The sequence below is a fragment of the Piliocolobus tephrosceles genome, chromosome 3 (genome assembly GCF_002776525.5).
Source record: "Piliocolobus tephrosceles isolate RC106 chromosome 3, ASM277652v3, whole genome shotgun sequence".
Classification (NCBI taxonomy): Eukaryota; Metazoa; Chordata; class Mammalia; order Primates; family Cercopithecidae; genus Piliocolobus; species Piliocolobus tephrosceles.
Genome location: NC_045436.1, coordinates 81754040 through 81771328, shown reverse-complemented (window position 1 = coordinate 81771328; position 17289 = coordinate 81754040). Strand labels below are relative to the sequence as shown.

Sequence of the window (17289 nt, the reverse complement as noted above, 5' to 3'; positions counted from 1 at the left end):
ATCCAGGAGACGGTTTTTTGAAAAAATTAACAAAATAGACCGCTAGCCAGAATAATTAAGAAGAAAAGAGAGAAGAATAAAATAGATACAATAAAAAAGACAAAGAGGGTATTACCACTGATCCCAAATAAATACAAACTACCATCAAAGAATACTATAAACACCTCTATGCAAATAAGCTAGAAAATCTAGAAGAAATTGATAAATTCCTGGACGCATATACCATCCCAAGACTAAACCAGGAAAAAGTAGAATCCCTGAATAGATCAATAACAAGTTCTGAAATTGAGGTAGTAATTAATAGCCTAGCAACCAAAAAAAAGCCTAGAACCAGACGGATTCACAGATAAATTCTACTGGAGATACAAAGAAGAGCTGGTACCATTCCTTCTGAAACTATTACAAACAGTAGAAAAAGAGGGAGTCCTCCGTAACTCATTTTATGAGGCTAACATCATCCTGATACCAAAACCTGGCAGAGACACAACAAAACAAGAAAATTTCAGGCCAATATCCCTGAAGAACATCAATGCGAGAATTCTCAATAAAATACTGGCAAACTGAATTCAGCAGCACATCAAAAAGCTTATCCACCACAAACAAGTCAGCTTCATCACTGGGATGCAAGGCTGGTTCAATATATGTAAATCAATAAATGTAACCCATCACATAGACAGAACCAATGACAAAAAACACTTGATTATCTCAATAGATGGAGAAAAGACCTTCAACAAAATTCAACACCCTTTCACGGTTAAAACTATCTAAAAACTAGGTACTGATGGAAAGTATCTCAAAATAATAAGAGCTATTTATGACAAACACACAGCCATTATCATACTGAATGTGCAAAAGCTGGAAGCATTCCTTTGAAAACAGGCACAAGACAAGGATGCCCTCTCTCACCACTCCTATTCAATATAGTATTCGAAGTTCTGGCCAGGGCAATCAGGTAAGAGAAAGAAATAAAGGGTATTCAAATAGGAAAAGAGGAAGTCAAATTGTCTCTGTTTGCAGATGATGTGATTGTACATTTAGAAAACCCCATTATCTCAGCCCAAAATTTCCTTAAGCTGATAAGCAACTTTAGCAAAGTCTCAGGATACAAAATCAATGTGCAAAAATCACAAGCATTCCCATACACCAAGAACAGACAAACAGAGAGCCAAATCATGAGTGAATTTCCATTCACAATTGCTACAGAGAGAGTAAAATACCTAGGAATACAACTTACAAGGGATGTGACCTCTCTTCAAGGAGAACTACAAAACCTTGCTCAAGGAAATAAGGGAGGACACAAACAAATGGAAAAACATTCCATGCTCATAGATAGGAAGAATCAATATCATGAAAATGGCCATACTGCCCATAGTAATTTATAGATCCAATGCTTTCCTTATCAAGCTACCACTGACTTTGTTTACAGAATTAGAAAAACACTAATTTAAATTTCATGTGAAATCAAAAAAGAGCCCATATAGTCAAGACAATCCTAAGCAAAAAGAACAAAGCTGGAGGCATCATACTATCTGACTTCAAACTATACTACAAGGCTACAGTAACCAAAACAACATGGTACTGGTACCAAAACAGATATATAGACCAATGGAACAAAACAGAGGCCTCAGAAATAACGCCACACATCTACAACCATCTGATCTTTGACAAACCTCAAAAAAATAAGCAATGGGGAAAGGATTTCCTATTTAATAAATGGTGTTGGGAAAACTGGCTAGCCATATGCAGAAAACTGAAACTGGACCCTTTCCTTACACCTTATACAAAAATTACACCTTATACAAAGATAGATTAAGGACTTAAATGTAAGACCTAAAACCATAAAAACCCCAGAAGAAAGCCTAGGTAATACCATTCAGGACATAGGCATGGGCAAAGACTTCGTGACTGAAACACCAAAAGCAATGGCAACAAAAGCCAAAATTGACAAATGGGATCTAATTAAACTAAAGATCTAATTAAACTAAACTTCTGCCTGCACAGCAAAAAACTACCATCAGAGTGAGCAGGCAACCTACAGAATGGGAGAAAATTTTCGTAATCTATCCATCTCACAAAGCTAATATCCAGAATCTACAAAGAACTTAAACAAATGTACAAGAATGAAACAAACAACCCCATCAAAAAGTGGGTGAAAGATATGAACAGGCCGGGCGCGGTGGCTCAAGCCTGTAATCCCAGCACTTTGGGAGTCCGAGACGGGCGGATCACGAGGTCAGGAGATCGAGACCATCCTGGCTAACACGGTGAGACCCCGTCTCTACTAAAAATACACAAAAAAAACTAGCCGGGCGAGGTGGCGGGCACCTGTAGTCCCAGCTACTTGGGAGGCTGAGGCAGGAGAACAGCGTAAACCCGGGAGGCGGAGCTTGCAGTGAGCTGAGATCCGACCACTGCAGTCCAGCCTGGACAACAGAGCGAGACTCTGTCTCAGAAAAAAAAAAAAAAAAAAAAGATATGAACAGACACTTCACAATAGAAGACATTTATGTGGCCAAGAAACATGTAAAAAAGCTCATCATCACTGGTCATTAGAGAAATGTAAACCAAAACCACAATTAGATACCATCTCACGCCAGTTAGAATCACAATCATTAAAAAATCAGGAAACAACAGATGCTGGTGAGGATGTGGAGAAATAACACCTTTACACTGTTGGTGGGAATGTAAATTAGTTCAACCTTTGTGAAAAACAGTGTGATGACCCCTCAAGGATCTAGAACCAGAAGTAGCATTTGACCCAGCAATCCCATTACTGGATATATACCCAAAGGATTATAAATCATTCTACTATAAAGACACATGCACATGTATGTTTATTGCAGCACTATTTACAATAGCAAAGATTTGGAACCAACCCAAATGACCATTAATGACAGACTGGATAAAGAAAATGTGACACATATATAACATGGAATACTATGCAACCATAGAAAGAATAGTTTATGTCCTTTGCAGGACCATGGGTGAAGCTGGAAACCATCATTCTCAGCAAACTAACACAGGAAAAGAAAACCAAATACCACATGTTCTCACTCATAAGAGGGAGCTGAATCAGAACACATGGGCACAGAGAGGGGAATATCACACCCAGGGCCTGTTGGGGGGTAGGAGGCTAGGGGAGGGATAGCATTAGGAGAAATATCTAATGTAGATGGCGGGTTGATGGGTGCAGCAATCCACCATGGCACATGTATACCTATGTAACAAACCTGCATGTTCTGCACATGTTTCCCAGAACTTAAAGTATAATTTTAAAAAAGAGGCAATATAAAAATGTAAATTATGACAATAAAAATTCAAAAGCTGGTATAAAAAGATGGGACAACTTTTTTTGTTCTTATAAACCTTGTAAAATGATTGGCTTCTCAGCTGTGACCCCATGAAACTTCTCTGTGCAATCAAGTGATTTTTCTAGTTTCACTCTCATTTTGAAATTGAAGAATTTTAAATATCACAAGAAATGTACTACCATGAATGAGAAAGATATGATAGGAATAAAAAGATCCAGGTTTTCTGCTTTGCTAACAATGAGATGAGTGTTTTTCCTCATCTACAAAATGAGGGAGTTGGAATAATTGATCTCTAAGGCCCCTGTCAGCCCTAACATACTGTTTCTCTGATTCCGTTTTCATGCACCATGTACAACAGCATGTAGCCACATCCTTTTTCTTAAATTGACATGATGCAGTTTTTTTAAAAAAATAGATTCTATCAATTAATTAGGAAAACAAATAATTGCTAACATTAGACAGATGGTGAAACTCTCTCAAAGTAGGGCAGACAAAATCATGTACAACCCTGTCTAAAAGCAAAAGGGTCATTTATGAGTGAATCCTCGCCTTTGCAGAAATCCTCCAGATGTTTTCTTTCCATCAGGAATAGTCTGTAAACACAATAAGCATTTCTGCAGCATCCATCACAATAGCTCCTGGTCTCTACATACTGTACATTGCAAACTGAAGACTGGATCAAATAACTCATTCTTTAGTTGGAATTTAACAAAACTTCGAAATACTCCTTTCGTTAAAATCTCTGAAAAAAATACTTCATACTTATTTTTCCTCAACTTTTAATCCAAAATGAATCATAAAATATTAAGCCTGGAGGAGACCTTAGTCCAAATGCTCCATCTCACAGATAAAGAAACAGAAGCCCAATGTGATGAGGTGCTATGCCCAGAGTCACAGACTGAAGGATTAGCAGTACTGCCAGGGTCAGGGCCTAGGCCTCTGACTGTATGGCACCATGTAGACAGACAACAATACCTAACATAGCTAGTGTGAGCTTGTTAATAAAGTAAAAATAAATCAGGAGAAGCCAGGCAAATATAAAAATGGTAGGAAAAGTTTAAACTGCAAATTCTTGGTAGATCTTTTGGAAAATGGAATCTGGAAGGCATTTAACCAAAAGCTTTACATCATCTACTGTGTTGTGCCAGTTTTTTAATTTGGCAGAAATAGAGGAATATTCTCTGTAATCAAACACCCTGTCCAGGATTCTGGGCTATAATAAATTAATGAAGTGAGTTTCTCCTCTCTATTAGATTATCAGTGGCTACCATTTTTCAAGGCAGAGATAATAAAATATCATACCATAAAGTGCTCTATCAGCATGCATTTCTTCGGTGCCAAGTAATTATTAATGCTGGAAAGGAAATACGCTTGGTCAGCTTTGGCAATGTATTTTAAAATGTCAGGCCCTGAAAGTCTGTATACCTCCATGCCCCAGTTTACCACATTTACTCCCTCAGCTGTACTTCCCTCTTGCTATTGCTTTCTGTAACAGAGCATTCTAGAATCAGAAAAATGAAAGGGTTTCATAGAGAGTCACTAGGCTAGTAGTTCAGGAGAGAAGAAAGTAAATTGTCTGAAAAAAAAGCTACTGATCATTGCTACAGCTGGTGAAAGCCTAACCAGAAAGTATTAGAAAATGATGTACAGCTCTTTCCAGTTGTTTTAGGCCTTCTGTTTCAGAATTACTTCCCATTTCTTTCAAAACTAGAGCATGCAGACATGCATACTTATAGCCACTCATTTAGACAGATCCAGTACAGAATCAGTGACTAGATTCACAGTTAACAGATTCCTTAAAATCCTGACTCAGAGAGGTGGGAAATAACTTACGGTCTCCATGAGAACCAACTGTGCTGTTAAGAGTGGTCTGGATTAGCTGTCCGGAGGATCAACAACAGTTCCTGAGGGGCTTGTGAACCTACACGTTTAGGATGACTGTAGGGTGATCAACCTGAGACTGTCTAAATTTTAGCTCTGAAAGTCCTGAATCCTAGGAAACCCCTTAGTTCTGGGCAACAGGGACAGTTGGTTCACCACTGTGGTGGTGGTCCTTCTTAAGTACCTTTTTTAGATATCCAAGTATTTGAGGAATTATACGATATTTTGACACAAAATAAAAACATGCTTGAAGCTTAAGTAATAGATATTTACTTCCATTATCTTTTGATGTTTAGCAGATCATCTAGTATATGTTATGAACTTTGGGAAATGTATCATCTTGTTCTTTATTTATCTGCAATTTAAATGAAGCCGGTGGGGAGAAGTAATGTGCAGAATTAGTCATACTCCAAAGAGATATGTAAAAAGAAAAATCCTGAATAATGCTTCTATGTGCTTTTCTAATACGGTTTCTATGAACTGCTGCACACATCACGCTTATGTCTAAACACAAGCTGTACAAAAAGACTGATAAGATAATGGTAAAAAAATTTTTGAATTAAAAATTATGTAATCCAAGATATTCTTAACTGAACAAAAAGATATTATTGTGCCCATATTTCCTATGCCATCATTTTGTGATTTTGGTTGGGAGGATTTACTTACAAATATCACATTATTTTGTATCCCTTCTTTTTAAAATTATATTAATAGTTGATTTTATTGAGAAATCCATTGGTCATCAACACATGATTTCACAAACTTTCTTGTTGATTTATAGTTTCAAAAGTCATTGCTCTTTGTTTTTCCTATTGAACTAAAATGGCAACATGGTTCAGTAAGAAAAGTACATGATTAGCGTGATAATAAAAACTGAGATAAATTTTTAGCATGACAATCTACCAGCCAAATAATTTTTAACAAGCGTCTAAACATCCCTGAGCCTCCTATTTTTTATCTGCAAATTGAAGGGTTTCCATAACATGGGTTGAAAGCATTTCTTATATCCTACATACCTACATGAACCAAAAGGCAGTGGTTCATTTGCTCTCAGGCTTCAGACAGAATTTTACGTGTTCATAGGTGGTGGTGAGTATTTTATGGAAGCCTTCCCTCTGTGTATCCCTTAAAGACTAGGTCTGCGATGAGAAAGAAATGACCCAACCAGACATGCACATATATGTGCAAAAACACACATATGTGTACACACACCAACATACACATAGACAAATGTATAGTTTCTGTTCATCTTTGAAAAGTCCTACTTGCTGGTTCTTCCCCGTCCCCACTGCCCCCAGATTTACATAGAATTGGTTTGTGTAAGGCACACGTGGAATGCTTGGAAAGGCTGACAGGGCCTTATGGCATGAGGCTTGTATGAATTAGATACAGTTCCACAAGGTCACTTGTCCATAGGCTAATTAAGCCATTTCCTGGGTTCATTTCTAAAGTCAGAGTGTCAAAAAAAAAAAAAAAAAAAGATAATCCTATGGAATGTAGCAGAATACATTTTCACCTTCTCTCTATATCTTTTTAACCGTTGCACAATTAAATCTACTCATGTAAAAAGTAAAAAACAAAACAAAAATAAAAACAACTTATCCACCCAGGAATAAAAAGAGCTTATTTGAGACAGTGTGCACAAACTTGCTAGTAGTATTTGTATTGCAAGTTATTCATACTTTAAGTTGTAATCCACTATAGTTTTAAAAGCTACTGTAATCAACTCTAGGTTTGTTTCCTTTGAAGACACTAATGAGAAGGGTTCTTATGGGTTCACACCCTAAGGAAGGCAAGTATAGCATAGGGCTTAAGAGGATTGACTTTGGAATCTCAGAGAACAGGATTCGAATCCCAGCTCAGTCCCTCACCAGTTGTGTGGGGTTTGACGAGTTACATGACTATTCTAAGCCTTCATTTTCTCATATACAAAACAGGGATAATACTTTTTAACTAATGGTTGTAATAACAATTAATAGCCTAATATATGAAAACTCCCAGCATGGTACCTTACATTGAGGAAGTCTTTAATATATGGAAGCTATTATTAGAGACAGCATTTTTAGTTAATTTTATTGAATACCTACTGCATGCCACATACTGTTAAAGCACTTTACGTGATTTAACTCATCATCCTCACAAAACGGTATGAGTTAAATGCCATCATCATCTCAATTTTATGTATGAGAAAATGGAGGCAAAGATAAATAACTTGCCTAAATTTTCTTCCATAAAGAACTTATATTTTGATGATGTTGAATGTTTCAAAATATATTGCATTCTGTGGTCTACTTTGTAAAGGTTGATAGAGGTATAACAGCAGTTTGTAGGAAGTAAGGCCAAGATTCAAACGTGGGATGTTAGGGTGTATATCTTCCTTGCTTTACCACAGGTAGACTGCTTCTGCAGCTCCTAAAATTCTCCTAAGGAAAAGATTTATATGGAAAAATGTATTCCATCTTTCACATGTCAAAACAGTTTGCAAATGACAATTCATTTTCCAGAAAGTTTGCAAATGACAATGCTTGTTCTGTGAAGAATACAATAGCAGTTAAGTTTTAACATAAACACAGTGAAAATTAAGGGAGGTATCTTGGAAGTCAGAGGGGAAAGGCTTCTTGTTTATTAGATTTGCAGAGTAACCACAGAATGCAATATATTTTGAAGCGTTTAGGGACATCAAAACAAAAATTCTTTACATGAGAAAAATGTATAATCATAAAGTCATTCATGCTAATTCACAGTTAGAGCCAAAAAGTATTGCTTTTGGTTGCTGTTTTGCTTGTTTTGTTTTTTATGAGCTGAACAAGGAAAATAATTAGATTTATCTTGTATATGCAAATAGCACCTCGGATGCTTTTTGATTATATGCCAGTATTCTCTAAAGTCATAGTCAAATATTTTGCTTTTTCACTAATGCAGTCATTAATTATTATAGTCTGGGGCTAAAGAGTATATGGATCTGTTGTGGAAACTTTCCTAAAGATGTGTTATTACAAAATCCTGTAGATAGAACTCTAGGAAAGTGGTAGGTAAGGGTGTCATGCCTTTGGATCCTCTGCTGGTTTTGCCAATTAAAGCAATCAGTCTGTGGATGGAGTTAATTTGGAGGAGGCAGGATGAGGATGGACCATTCAGTCAATAACCACATTATACTAAAATCTGATAATAATTTGTTTAGCCATGTTCCTTGTGCCCCTCTCTGCCTGTCCCTCATCTTCATCTCTGAAATTTCATTTGCAAACTATATCTTCCTATCTTCTTTCAACTCTTTTCCTCTGTCTTGGCTGAACTTTAACCTCATTTAAATGTCTAATCCCTCAACTATCCTTTCTTCTCCATCCATTTTATCACTTATGATGATTTATCTCACAAACATCGAACAATCCAGACCTCAGAGCCAATGACTTCTGCCTTCTTTTCTCAGCACTCTCAAAGGAGGTCTCCTTTTGTTCCCTTGTGCCTAGGCAGCCATTTGGCCATTTACTGCCAATCTGATCATTTGCCCTTGCAGACTTTGGCAGATCATGTCTTTACTGTAGGTGAAGGTGAACCTCCAGGTGTAAACCCAGAGATGAAACTCTTCTTAAACAAGTTATGTCATGGGGGAAGACATCTGGTGAAGTCACCTGCCTCCATTTCCAAAATTGGCCTATCAACATTAAACTGAGATTATGACTTGATCTACTTCTAATGCTTGTACAGATTAGATGTGACACCTACTTCTGGATTAACCTGTGCCCTACCAAACACACAGGCTCTTAATGGTGTTTTTGTTTTTCCAGTAAAATTTTTGCATCCTACCCATGTGCTCTCATAAGTTAACCTTATTCCACCTAAGGTTTTAACTTCTCATACATCTTAATTCACAGCCTAAAGTCATCTTGCTCCCATTAAATTAATAGGATCGCTTTGCATAGATGGGTCATCACTCAAAGGAAAATTGAATAAATGTGAGAATGTGAGAATCAGTGGCTGCATATGTGAGACAGACTTTAGGCAGGCCTGAAGCCTATGTTTGCTAAGGGATGTTGTGCCTATGAAATTTATCTTTGATTCATCCAATCTCACAATTAAAAACTCAGAGATGTACTGGGGTTGCTTTACTGTAGGGCATATGCAGGAATTTAGCCAGTCTTCCCAATGGTCAATTACAATTAGATGGAGGACTGGGCAAGAAGTCACTGAAACTCCATGACAAATAAGGAAAAGATGAACTTCTTTAACTTGTAGAATCCTTAGTCTGTGTAGGTGTTTTCATCAGCATGTTTTGTCCTTATGAGGATGTGGGGAATTGGTTACTATCTCATCGTCTCCTATTTGTGTAAATTTTATGTTCAAGTTTCCACATCCTTTTTATTAAACAAATTATATAGCTTCTACTTGTGTTTCTGGTGTTCTTCAGTCCATCTCATCACCATTCTGTTTTGTTGCAAGCACACAACATATTTTTAGATTCCAAACTCAGAAGTTCAAAGCTTCAGTACACTTTGTTTTTAAGATGGAGTCTCAATTTGTTGCCCAGGCGTGATCTTGGCTCACTGCAACCTCTGCCTCCTGGGTTCAAGCGATTCTCCTGTCTCAGCCTCCTGAGTAGCTGGGATTGCAGGCACACGCCACCATTCCTGGCTAATTTTTGTATTTTTAGTAGAGACGGGTTTCACCATGTTAGCCAGGCTGGTCTCAAACTCTTGACCTCGTGATCCACCCAACTCAGCATCCTAAAGTGCTGGGATTACAGGCATGAACCACTGCACCCGGCTACTTTTTTTTTTTTTTTTTTAAACTATCGTTGGCTCCATCTTCCACTGCCATTACTGTCAGCTCCCTGATGTCTCCTAGCTCTGCTCTTTAATAGTCTGGATAACTCTAATTTGCCTTTATTATTACATTATGTTAGTGGGTTTTGTTTATGTGTCTGTTCTGTTAGAAGATGAACTTATCAAGAGAGAGCCTTACTTTGCTTAGCCTTCTCACTCTAGCGCCTAGTGTATAATTAAATGTGTAATACATTGTTGAGTGTTTCATTCAATCTTCCTGTTTGTATTAGGCCTATTTTGCATAGCAAAATACCATAGACTGCATACCACCTTAAGCAACACACCCGCATGTCTCACAGTTCTGGAAGCTGGAACGTCTAAAATGGAGGTGCCAGCAGATCTGGTGTCTGGAGAGGTCTCCCTCCCTGGCTTGCAGATGGTCATCTTCTTGCTGTCACTTCACAGCAGAGAAGAAGCACCCTTGTATTTCTTTCTCTTCTTATAAGGCCACAGATCCCATTATGCAGGCCCCACCCTCATGACCCCACCTTCATAACTAAACCTAATTACTTTCCAAAGGCCTCAGCTCCAAATATCATCACATCAGAGGTTAGGACTTCAACATATAAATTTAGGGTGGGGGACATAACATTCATTCAGTTTATAGAATTATTTTAATGCTATCTATTTAGTAGTTTTGGAAAGTAATTCATCATATATATATAGATATCATATATATAGTTTTATCATTTGTAGGACTTCAACAGAATCACATATGTCATATTTAGGAGACAGCAAATTAACATCATATGTAATTAGTGGAGTCACATGCTGTGTTCAGAAGACTTTCTATACATAACATAGCTAACAAACATGGTCAAAGATGCAGAGTGGTGGCATGCAAATCACATCGAGCTTGAAATCAGAGGATCAAGTTCCAGTCCAGTTCACAGGTTGTATAACCTCAGCAAAGAGTCATTGCAATTAACTGTGCCTCAGCTTCCCTATCTGCAAAATAAGGGAATGCTCAGTTGCTTCTAATTCTGTTAATGTTCTGATTTGCTCATACTCAAAGAAAATGCTCTTCATACTGCATTTCTTCTAGTTCCACAATTTCCCTTCCCAGTGCAAACACCAAATCCTGGTCACTTACCCCATGTGCTATTATCAGTCTTTATTCTGAACCAATTTTGAAAGCCATCTGTATTAGTCAGTTTGGGCTGCTATAACACAATACTTAAGACTGGATAATTGAAAAACAACAGAAATTTATTGCTCACAGTTCTTAAGTCTGGGAAGTTCAAGACCAACGCCTAGTACATTCAATGTCTGGTGAGGCCTTGGCTTTCTTCTTCAAAGATGGCAACTTCTATGTACCCTCACAGGGTGGAAGGGACAGATATAAAAACCCTCACAGGGTGGAAGGGACAGTATAATAAAAACTCCTTCAGGTTTTTATTATATGGGAATGAATCCCATTCATGATGGTAGAGCCCTCATGACCTAACCACCATCTAAAGGAATCTTTAAGGGAGGGCAAGTTATATACATCTGAACTCTATTTATGTATTTCAAATATTTCCTGCTAATCACAATTTTATTAAAAGCGTTGATGTTTAATGAGTTAATAACATTTGATTTTTGAATTGTATAATTTAATTTCTAGACAATGAAGTTAACCAAATTTTGTTATCCATAAAAATTTGTAGGTTTCTAATGTGAATAGAACTGCTAATTTTCTTTTTTTTAAGATGGGCTAAGTAGTCTTGCATCAGTATTTAAGTTTCCAAAATAATCCAGAATGTAAAATATCAAATTGTACTTGCCTACAAACTTAGTGTCTCCAACCTCTATTGAGTTAGAAAAAAATTCTTTCACTGCTAAAATGTATGTACAAAATTCATGATAATTTGAGTTTTTCTGCCACCATCTTATTCTGGCTATGTATCTATACAAACCACTTATAGTCTGTCCAGGATTTAGCTTCCTTATCTTTAAAAAGGGGGGAAAGTTTTAACTCACATGGGAGCTAGGAAGATTAAGCAAGATATTAAGTATGAGAGTGCTATATAAAACACTAAGCATGAAGTAAATATAATTCATTATTAGTTTTAAATATTTAAGTCAAAACTTTCATATTTTAATACTTTTTTAGCTCAGAATAATATATTAAGACAGTTACTTAAATGGAATTATTTAGAGGAAGAAGGCAGGCAACTTTTAGTCATTGTGGAAATCCACTCGCTGTTTTATTCCTTTATTAATTAGGCAGAGTGAGCTTTAAGCTCAGGATCTCACATGAAGAATAATACAATTGTCAACTCCTCCATCCGTCTCCCACTCCTTGCCGGTGATGCTGAGTACAAGAGAGTGCTCCAGCCCATTCTGGTCCCTGTAGGCATTCTTCGACATCATGCTTCCTGGCTGCAAAGCACATGACTTTTCCTCTTGTCAGACTGTATTCTAGCTGCAGTCAGCTTAAGTGCCATTAATTGCTCATTTTCTGAGGGCTGTGAGATCACTGCTCTGGCCTCTGTGAACCTTGGATTGAGCTCAGTCACACTCAAGTTATCCAAGTATAAAATCTGAATCTTTCATCTTGCACTGCCAAATGTATATTGGATTCTAAGTGATTCCGCTTTCAAGGTACTTTCTTTAAATTATTCAAGAATGGAACATTGGTTTGAGACCAAGTATGTACGGCTTTAGTAGAAAAGGAAAATCAAAGGAAAATGGTATTTAAGTAGATACAAGGAATTTACAGTGAATTTCTGCATTGCACAGCATGTGATTGCCTTCATGTAATTCTGTTTGTTAATGAAATAACTAGAATTATATGTAATTCTAAATTTATTCTGAAAGCTTTAAGGTCCAGAATGGAACAAAATACAATGATATCTTCTTTCATTCTTTACTATATGGCTGCTTTGGGGAATGGGATATATTTAGGACCAAAATTTTAAGAAGGTATTAAATGTGTCCCTTGGCAAAATTACCCAGGACAACTTTTCGAAGAACATATTAATGTAGACCTTTCCTATGAAATGGAGTATTTTATTCAGAGTAAGTCATTATTCCAAAAAATACAAAATGGGTTGGAGAATTAATACTGGGAATCCATCAGCTTAATTAGTGTCTCTCTAATTTTCTACTATCACCACTTCACATGATATTTGGGAAGGAGGGAAAAAAAGAAAGGTGGGAGAGAAGGCATGTGAAACCATTTAAAAATATCTTTGGTTGAATAAGAACAACTCTGTAGTGGAGAAATCTAGAAGACAGTATGTTGTTTTACTGATCAAAGTTCACATCAACAGTAATGAGATATAACAACATCATGTCTCTTGATATAACGCACTTAGAAAGGCACAACATCACTTCTCTGGCATTCCTATAAAAAATACATAACCTGGATTTAATCATGAGGAAAATGTTAGACAGCCCCAAATGGAGAGGCTCGCTATACAGAGTAACTATTTTCAAAAGTGTCAGTCATGAGGAAATAATAAAAGCTGCCTAGATGAAAAGAGACTCAGGAGATATGACAGCTAAATGTATTCTGTCCAGTTTGAATCTTGGCCCCCTAAAGTATATTAGTAGGAATTGACAAAATTGAAATAAGTTCTTTAGATTAATTAATAATAGTGTATCAATATTACTTTTCTGTTTTTTAAATTTAAGAAAAGCTTTTTTTTTTTTTTTTTGAGATGGAGTCTTGCTCTTGTCCCCCAGGCTGGAGTGCAATGGCACAATCTCGGCTCACTACAACCTCCACCTCCCGGGTTCAAGCGATTCTCCTGCCTCAGCCTCCTGAGTAGCTGGGATTATAGGCGCTCATCACATTTTTGTATTTTTAGTACAGATGGGGTTTTGCCATGTTGACCAGGCTGGTGTTGAGCTCCTGACCCTGTGGTCTGCCCACCTCGACCTCCCAAATTGCTGGGATTACAGGCATGAGCCACAGTGCCTGGCCAAGAAAAGCTTTATAAGAAAAGGGGGTTCTTGCTATGTTGGCCCAGGCTGGCTCAAGTAGTCCTTCTGCCTCAGTCTCCTGGACAGCTGGAACTTCAGGTTGGTGCCATTGTGGTCAGCTACTTTCTTGGTTTTGGAAACTGTAGGGATGTTATATAAGATGTTAACCTTTCAGTAAAGCTAGGTGAGGGTATATGGCAATTTCTTAGTATAGTTTTGTAACTTTCTGTAAGTCAGAAATGTAAGATGCTTCCTTAATAAAATGTTACATAATTTTCAAAGCCAAATATTAATATGTTGGATCAGTTCTGGTTTTGAATTTATGTACCATGCTGTTTCCTTCTGTGAGTTTGAATAATCAAGGGCTTGATCATTATAATAATTAAATTCAGGAATAATCCAAGCTAGAATGATTCAAAGACTAATACAGTCCTTGGAAAAGTTTCCTAAGGACTTGTCAAAATACAGTTATTTAGAGACTGTGATGAACACATACACATATTAGCTGTAACCTCTATACTGAACAGCTAGTGGAACAGTGGAAAGGAAATGTTGTAGTTGAAAACTTAATGAAGAGTTGTATTAAAATATTTTCAAAAATACTTTGCTGAGGCACCCTATGTCCAGTAGTCTACAAACAAAAGAGAAGAGTGAACAAAACATTCACAACAACTCAAAGCAACAATAACAAAAACAGAACATTAATGACACCTACCATATGTATAATTATGAATAACTTCTAATTTCTCAGGGAGCATCCGTACAAGTGAAATTATAGGCAATTTCAGTGCTAATTAGAACTCTAAAAGCTGTTTTAACACCTAGGAAATGTTTCGTGCTTTACATTAATAGACAACATATGTTGTGAAAACTCACAAAGCATAAAATTTGAGTCAAGCAATACCACGGGATTTGAGAACTATTCTAAAATTAAACTATTTTTGTTAAACATAAACCATATAAAGGATCTTTAATGACAACTGATCCTTGAAAGACACAGAAACAGCTCAGTTTTGGTAGCAACCACAAACATCTCAGGGGCTTAACTCAAGAAGTATTTATTCCTTGCTCACTCAATGTGTCACTATGATGCACCACCAGGCCTCTACTCTTCATGGTTAATCTGGGACTCAGGCTTTAGATCAACTGGGGTGCTTCTATGATCACTTCTGCAGTGGGAAGGGGCCGTGGAGAATCTTGCACTGGCTTTTCATGAGTCCTCCCACAGGCAACGCACATGACTGCTATGCACATTTCGTTGCCCGAACCAATCCTGGTGCCCATACCAACATCAGGATGCAGGAGGTACAATGATACCATAGGTTTGGAAAGAGGATTGGACATTTTTGATAAAGATGTCTAATGACTCCCACAAACCTGTATCAGATGCATATGAAACTAAGATAACAGGGGTAGAATATTATTTCTGCTCGGTTTTTAGTATTTGTCATGAACAGAGGAGCTTCTTTGCACTTAGAGAGTTCTGAGAATTACTTGAACAAGTGGCATAGACTTATCATACAAAGATACACTCATGCCAAGGTTGTTGAGGAAGAACAATTCCCAATGAGATAAGCTTAATTGGTAATTGGTATGGAATATTTTAGTATTTATATACTTTAAATGAGTGTATCAAAAGATATGAAAAATAAGAGGGAGTATACGGAGTGGTTAAAACCATCAAGGCTGGGTTTGAATCCTGGTTCTGCCACTTATTATCAGGAAGACCTTGAAAAAGTAAAATAATCTCTCTGTGACTCAGTTTCCTTACTTATAAATCAGGGTATAGTATTAATGTCCACCTCACTTATGAGCTTCTTTGAAGATTGAATGAGTACACACATAAAACAGTTAGTAATCCCTAGCAAATATTATAATAAGTGTTTTCTATAATTAATTGGACTGATTACCCATTTGGCTAATTCCTTACAAGAACTGGGAAAGTGAAGGATTGAGGATAAATTTTGTTTGTAAAGATAAGCAGTCATCTTTCCTAAGAGACAACAGCATGTATACTAAGCATCAGGAAGCCCAGCTCCAGCCTCACACTTCTGTCTCTAACTGGTTGGGCAACTTTTGGTAGATCACAATATTTTCTGACATAGCTTTTCTTTCCTTTTTTTTTCTTTCATTCTTTCTAGACTAGTTGAGGTTATTTAACTTAAAAAATATATTTACTGGCAAGCCTACAATATATATAATTTAAAACATTCCTATGTAGCAGAGGATCAATCATGTTAGAAGAAAGAGTAAATGAGAAATAAGTTTGACATGAAATATAGACTTCAAAAGCAGAAATAATTTTATTAGGTGGTTGGTGATAGGGTAGCCCAGTTCAGAGTACGGCATGAGAGCATCTAAATAATAACTACCAATTACTGAATGCTTAAAAATGCCAAGTACATTTACTCTTACAATTTCTTGTCATCGAAAAATTCAGAGAGATAAATTATCATCCACATTTTTAAAGTAAGGAAATGGAAGCTCAGCAAAATCCATGTAATTTGAATCCTATTTTGTCTGACCCCAGAAGGCAGTGAGTTTTTTCATTTATGTTACTTTATGAAGAGGGAGGAAAGTAAGGAGTAAGACAGAAATAGTAAGCAACCTGGTTTGCTTGAGTCATTTGGTATCTAGGGAGTTAGCAGGAATGTAATTAAGAAGGTCTATTCTATGCATTAAATCTACATGTTTCAGTTGCCTAATACTTAAGCTCTATTTTAAGAACATGCGTGTCTTGAATGCCTAAAATACCTGTCTCAAAGGTCCCATAGCACTTTATATGCACATTTATTGGTGTCTTTCTCACATACCTTAGCCCTTACACAAATACTTATTGGAGCACCTTAAATTACTTGTTTATGTATCAGTAAGAGACTTTTGAGTTTCTCCAAGGGAAGAACTATGCTTTATTCACCTTCATATCCCTAAGATCCCATTACAATGATTGGTAGACATTAAATAAATATTTTCTGAATGGAGTAAGTGAATTAATGCTTTCAGAATGCAGTTCCCTTTTATCCTTAAATGTTTCCTTGACTCTTAGCTTACTAAGGACTCTCTCAAATTCTTTGAAATCTGACAAAATATAAATCTTCAATAAATGCATAAAGTTTACAAATACTCATTTTGCTAGAGGTAGATGTTATTTATAATTAATGTCAGAAATCTGACATTGGAAATCTGTTAGATGTTGAATGTAGATTTTTATTTTTTTAAATTTCATGTTATTTTCATTTTGGAAGAATTTTTACAGTGATTATAATAGACATAAATGGAAACACATGATTGAACATGCAATATTTTTACATGCATCAATTTGAAAAATATTTTTGAGGTATAAAGCAAGTCAATGAATACTGCAG

At 36.6% G+C, this 17289-nt stretch overlaps 1 protein-coding gene across 1 annotated transcript in view; it reads right to left on the bottom strand.

The window, feature by feature from the left end:
* Positions 1 to 4644: 4644 nt before the first annotated feature.
* The window catches only part of LOC113224983 (B-cell scaffold protein with ankyrin repeats), a 227903-nt gene continuing 215258 nt past the window's right edge, over positions 4645 to 17289 (bottom strand). The window contains exon 8 of the mRNA XM_026455030.1: positions 4645 to 4665. Within this exon, the coding sequence (XP_026310815.1) occupies positions 4660 to 4665 (6 nt within the window). The 3' untranslated portion in view covers positions 4645 to 4659. The remainder of the gene's footprint in view (positions 4666 to 17289) is intronic.